Source organism: Centruroides sculpturatus, unplaced genomic scaffold (assembly GCF_000671375.1).
Source record: "Centruroides sculpturatus isolate CEXI.00-Female unplaced genomic scaffold, Cexi_2.0 scaffold1675, whole genome shotgun sequence".
Classification (NCBI taxonomy): domain Eukaryota; kingdom Metazoa; phylum Arthropoda; class Arachnida; order Scorpiones; family Buthidae; genus Centruroides; species Centruroides sculpturatus.
The window spans coordinates 16,633-23,286 of record NW_019385881.1 but is presented as its reverse complement, the minus strand read 5'-3'; the positions used below and the strand labels follow the sequence as shown (position 1 = coordinate 23,286).

Genomic DNA, 6,654 nt, shown 5'->3' with positions numbered 1-6,654 from the left:
TTTTTAATAAATTCCATTTTAACTTTTAGTTTAAAATTATTCTAGAAATATTTCACAACAAAAACTTCGTTCTTATCTAGCTTTTATTCTTTTCGGATATTGAAAATGAAGTAACGGTAGCCAACTACAGCTTTCCGCACTCAATATTGGCCCAACGATTCATCATACAAATACATGACAATATGTGATGTCACCGTTTGAAAATATCAAAAATTAAGCATCTTTCCCCGCTTACCATCTTACCCCGAATCACTCTATGCGTTGCAGTCAAACCAGTTTTTAGTTAGGATGCGTTTTAACTAGTTAAAACTAGTTTATACTGGATGTCTTTGTTAAAACCCATTCTGTCTACTTAAAACTAGAATTTACTGCTAGTCAAAAATGAATTTGAGTTAAAACTAGTTTTAACTAGACAAAACTGGTTTTAACAAAGACATTCAGTAAAAACTAGTTTCAACTAGTTAAAACGCGTTCTAACTAAAAACGGGTTTTGACTGTAACATATGCATTAATTTGTTTACCATGCTATAAAATTTAGAGATGTTTAATGGAATTGTGATTTATTTCTTTTTAATAGAAAATAATAAGTGCCTCTACCTTCTGTACAACAATTACATAACATACACAGCTAAAACTCATAGGACAAATTAAAATATAAATATAAATTTGTAAATAAACATTAAAGACAATAATTATAATAAAGTATTCTTTATAAATGATTTTAATCTGTGCAGATCTAGATATAAATTGTCCTCGAGATTTACAATTACTTCTTGGTGGCTACATGAAAATGATTGACTAGACTGCAATTTCGGTTCGTTTATTACATCTATTACTGCTAAATCCGTCCCCACTGTTTACAGAGCTATAAATAACTGTAGCAGGTGTTCAAACGGTCATTCAAGGACACTAGCTGCGAAAAGAATTGTGGCACACGTTAACTGACTTGCGCTCCGCGTGCATCAGTTACAATTACAAACTATCAGGACATATAGAGCACACCTAGACGATGATGGCAAATGGTCTATCGTCTGACTACACGTGGGTCCAATTGACAAAGTCGCGCTACTTTTGTTTCCTCGCTGCTAAATGCTAATACTTTACACTAATATTCACTTTTCGAGCAAAAATACCTTAAAAATACCTTGGTTAACCTGACCTGGTCACCCAAACCCAACCACTATCCCGCTGAGTCAGAAAGTAATTATAAACTTTCAACCCCAGGTCACAAGACACATGACTGCATGTGACTGCACAGTCTGGTAGCGGCGTCCTTTCAAATTGTTACCAGGACAAAGTTTTTGAAATCCATTCTTTATAGGTTATGTAAAAAAAACATCTATTTTTGTTATATACGTGTAAATATTCATGACTTATAACACATGAAAAATCAGTGTTGAAATTACGATTCCGAGTACACAGTGGGGGCCTATTTAGCGGTAATATTACTATATACAGAAAGTTTAACAAGCGTGACACGCGCTCGCGGTAATAACTGTGATAAACGAACCGAAATTGCAGTTTAGTCAATCATTTTCATATTGCCACCAAAAACGATTGAAAATGTCGAGGACAATTTATATCTAGATAAAAAAAATACTTTATTATAATTAATGTGTTTAATGTTTATTTACGAATTTATATTTATATTTTAATTTGTTCTATGAGTTTTAGTTGAGTATGTTATGTAATTGTTGTACAGAAGGGAGAGGCACTTATTATTTTCTATTAAAAAGAAATAAATCACAATTTCATTAAACATTTCTAAATTCTATAGTATGGTAAACAAATTAATGCATACATAATGCATTTTAAATGCATTATAAATGATATGATAGAATCATAAAACATGATTTTATGCATTTTAAAATGCATAAAATTCACTTGTTTACCATACGAAAAAAAGTAAATGCAGTACCATTAGTTAAATCCATTAACTAGGAATGCATTCGTAATGAACATTAGCTTATAAGGCACGACAGAATTTAATAATCTTATGTAAGCAGTTACGAGTGGACATTTTATAGTTTCATAGTTTAAGCCACTACTGCAAAATGAATTCGAATATCCAAGAGGAAATTTGCATGAGTTGTTTCTTGAGACCATGTTGGACAACAGCCCTTATTTTCGGTGTCGATCTCTACCGAATTTGTTCCTGTAAACAGCGAATATACTTTTTTAAAAATCAAAAAGTAAAAAAACTCTATATTCAATGTGTTCAGTTTCTATTATGGCAATTTTCTGCACTCTTGTTATGGCAATCGTTACCAGGTTTAGACGAATATGCGTTGTGTTTTGGATGGTACGAAGTATTTAAGAAGGATGCTAAAATAGTGAAAACTGTAGTTCTATTTATATTCTGCAGCTACTCAATCATGCTAGCTTTCATCAACCGCAATAAGCTCAATCTAATTACTAAATTAAAAAACAGATATTTCTATGAGAAATTCATTTTCGAAAATAATACTCTAATGAGAAACGTCTCTATTTTCGTTTCGTTCATTGTAATAACATTAACGATTCTTTATCAAATTCTCAATCTGACTGTTTATTATCCTATTCTAGTAAACAGAGAACAGTTTCGATTTGAAGCTCTCATTTGTACGGTTGAGTTGGCATTTGTTATGATTTTAATTACAGGAGGAATTGCGAATGGTTTACTATTAGGCGCTTTATTTATACTTGTCCTCCAGAAAGAATTTGAAGAACTTAATTACGAAATGTCTACGATAAGAAGAAGCGACAGAAATTTGAAAATGAATTTACAAACTTTGATGAACCGTCACCAAGAATTGTGGATTTACATCAATCAGTTGAACACAAAATTAGAATTGAATTTCGTAATTATTTATTTCGGAATAATTTGGGGCACGAGCTTTTTGTATTACGCATACTTGTACGTCGATATGCCTTCGATTTTTAAAATTTTCATGTTGGCACTGATGATTGTTATTTCATTCGTCTGCATTCACTGTGGCTGTGTGCTATGCTGCATCGCTTTCACGGTACTCGTTATTTACACTTCATTAATTCTTTTAATGTTTTAATTTTTAATTTAATTTTCGATTTATTAATATAGTTTTAATTATTTAGATGCGGAATGGATTTCAAGACATTCGTCAATTTGCACTCTGCCATTTGGAATTGGAACGAAAGCTTAAAGTACAGATTTATTTTTACTCCACTTTTACTATACAGGTAACCCCCGTATAACACGGTAGTTACGTTTCAAAAAATTGCCGTGCTATGCGAATCCGTGTTATGCGAAACAAAGAACTAGTACGAAAAGGAGGGTTAGGTTCCAAAAATTAAATAACATGCTACTATATTTTCATAATTAAGATAAATAACTTTATTTAAATTTTCTTAAGTGATACATATTAATATAAATTACACAATGTTTTCTTTGTCATCACTAAAAGCACTATTAACCGAGAGCGTTTTATTTTTGGCAAGTTATCGTTATCCTCTAGGTATTTTTTTGCATTATTTTCAGATTCAGGCTTAACCTTTTGCAAAAAGTATGTAATTTTAAATTGCTTGCTTCTAGTTAAAAGATCTTTATAAATTTTATTATATGGTGCTAAGCACTTATGGAATAAGGGAAAAGCATCTGGCAACACTAGAAGCAGAAGCGTCGAGATCTGGCAAAATTGAAACAATTTTCGCGAAGGACCATGTGTATGGAGACGAGAAAAGAAAATTTACACACTGAAGTACTAATAGTTCACGAAAATAATATTTTTCGTGAACTATGAGTACTTAAGTATGTAAAAATTTATTATATTTCATGTTGTACGAGGGTTTTACCCATTTTTCGAACCGTGTCAGAATGAATCCGTGCTATAAAAGTACCGTATTATACGCGGGATGGTACCAATTCTCGAACCGTGTTAGAGTGAATCCGTGCTATAGCAGTACCGTGTTATACGGTGGTTGCCTGTAATTCGGATCTACTTTAATAAATTTAATATTAAATACTAATTTTTTGTTAGATATTGGATTTCATGAAAAGATTCGGCAAAGTGTCTTTGTGTCTGACGATAGGAGGCTTCTTTTGTGTCAACAAGAGGATCCCTGTAAAGGTAGGTTCATTGTCGCGGTGGCTTTGTATATCTTTTAAGAATTAATTTTCAGACGATTGTCAAATTACTAGCGATTTAGTGTAGTTTATGCGCCCGGTGCGAGCTTCTGTATCTACGCCCCAAAACTATGACCCGAAATTTCGTCCAGGTCATTTCCGCGCCCCTAGAGTCTGCGCCCTCTGTCTGAGAATTGCTGGCACCACCCTGCTTACGGCACGGAGTGTTGTAATACAAAATTTTAGAATTAAGGAATAGAAATCTTCAATATATTGTTGAAATGCTTTACGATTCGGAAGCATGAGCATTACAAAGATGCTGATTACCGTGTAATGTTTACGTACGACAAGTTCATCGCTACCTAAAGAAAGTTCACCATCGAAGCATCGTAAAATTGCTTACTTCTTTAACTCTTATATTTATGGAAGATTTTGATTAAGTTTCATGCTGCAACTACCAGACGACACTTTTCTTAAATTAGTTTTTGTTCGCAGTTTATAGAGAAATTTCTTGTAATAAGCTAACAATTTTCATAATACAATGTTCCGTTTTAAATTTCAAATTTTCTTACGGAAAAAACATTTTGCGATTTGTTCTTTATTTGCATTTTATGCATATTAAAACTATTTGTGATTACAAGGCGATTTATCATTTTCATGTTTTGTCTGTTTAATGACATGAAATTCACTCGCAGAGAACACAACTTTCGAATGTTTCGTTAGTTCAAATAGCGAAATTTTCTTTACGTAACGAGAAATTTAAATTCGGTACTACTGACTTAAAATAAAATCCCTTTCGTAATACGAGAAATTTCTGAAACACGTTAATTATATTTTAATAATTTTTTAAATTCTTCATTTGCAGATGGCCACAACTCTGCATTCCGTGTTTTCGGGATTATTAAAGTTGAAGAATGCATCCGTAATTCGTAGAAACTGTCAGATCTTCACAAATATCTCTGATTCGAATGAAAACAACTGAAATATTTTTTCGTATTCATTATAACGTAAAAAATATGTTTTCTCAAATTTACGATCACCAGTAATAAAATAAACGATACTCAATAATAACTAAATGAGAATATCAGAATACATACTTGATTCTTTGATTATAATTAACTTTATGTAAAGTAGTTTTAGTTATATTGAATCGAAGTGTTTCAAAAATCAGGAATTTGAGTTTGCCCAAATTTTAGTAGTTTTATTTTGCGATGCAGTTTTATTAATGTGTAAAGACACGAAGGAAATAGTAAGTTTTGCATCTACTAACTAACGAATAGAATATCAAATAATTACAATCGGGTTATTGTTTATAAGTATCTTGTGACAATTCATAAATTACAATAGCATATTATTTAATACAGTTTGTATACACTTCTGAGGTGTTGGTATTTTTTAATTTGCTAATTTTACGTCGGTAATCAGCTATAATCTGTAAAAAATTGGCACGATTTTAAGTCACTGACGTTTTACACGTGTACAGATTCGTCTTCACTAGATTCTTACGTGGAATACTTGTCACATTTAAAGTCTTGTTTGAATACACTTAAACCGAAAGTATTTCACAAAATTATAACTTTGAACTAAAATATTATTTTTACGGTTTTTAATGAATGTAATAAAATCAATCAAAATATATTTACATTGTACGTTTTTATTTTCTTCCTGCATACATTTATTAAAACTTATATTATTTTTATGTTTGAAAATTCCAAAATATTTTAAACATTTTCTTTTATAATTGTCTGTCAATAACGACGGACTTGAAATTACGTATTACTCTAAACGAAAATTTATTCCATTAAAGCTTATCGATTTTCACAAATGTAAGAACGTGAAGTGTTTTATCGATGTTAATAGTTTTTTAATTTTTACGAAGCAATAAATGTGGAAGAATAACTTTCGAAATTTTGTTTCGAAAAGTATTATGAACTTTCTGTCAAATAATTTTCGTTATAAGTTATAATAATTGTGAATTTCTCTCTTTAATCCGATTTTCAGTTCGGTAGACTATCATATACAGCATTCAGGTTATGAATTTCCTTTATTGATTTGTTATATGCATTTCGGACTCAATTGTAATTTAAGTCCCTCTTCAGTACAAACTGTTTAAAAAATTTTATATACAATTACTTAAAAATTATATACAATTAGTGAGATTACAAAAAAAATTTTCGCGTGTAGATAATATTTACTGACACAAAACCATTAAACAATATACGTTACCTCAGATTCTGTTTTCTAAAAACTTCGGTGTATAATTGATAACGTTGTAAAAGAATAAAAATACAGCCATTTAAAAAACACTTCAACTACATATTCACATTAATACGTTGCATCTAATCAGTAAATATTATCTACACGCGAAAATTTTTTTTGTAATCTCACTAATTGTATATAATTTTTAAGTAATTGTATATAAAATTTTTTAAACAGTTTGTACTGAAGAGGGACTTAAATTACAATTGAGTCCGAAATGCATATAACAAATCAATAAAGGAAATTCATAACCTGAATGCTGTATATGATAGTCTACCGAACTGAAAATCGGATTAAAGAGACAAATTCACAAC

The 6,654-nt window shown here is 30.7% G+C and overlaps 2 protein-coding genes across 3 annotated transcripts in view; both read left to right on the top strand.

Annotated features, from left to right (window-relative positions):
• LOC111612370 overlaps positions 1-5,134 on the top strand; it is a 23,356-nt gene extending 18,222 nt beyond the window's left edge. The window contains exons 2-5 of one of the 2 annotated variants that reach the window (XM_023353574.1): positions 2,694-3,005; positions 3,094-3,162; positions 3,996-4,085; positions 4,947-5,134. In XM_023353574.1, the coding sequence (XP_023209342.1) occupies positions 2,721-3,005; positions 3,094-3,162; positions 3,996-4,085; positions 4,947-5,063 (561 nt within the window). In that variant the 5' untranslated portion in view covers positions 2,694-2,720 and the 3' untranslated portion in view covers positions 5,064-5,134. Of the gene's footprint in view, positions 1-2,640; positions 3,006-3,093; positions 3,163-3,995; positions 4,086-4,946 lie in introns of both variants that reach the window. The other variant, XM_023353573.1, reaches the window with a different exon arrangement.
• Positions 1-6,654, top strand: part of LOC111612369 (zinc finger protein 91-like) — a 79,747-nt gene that overhangs the window by 56,816 nt on the left and 16,277 nt on the right. The window lies entirely within an intron of this gene.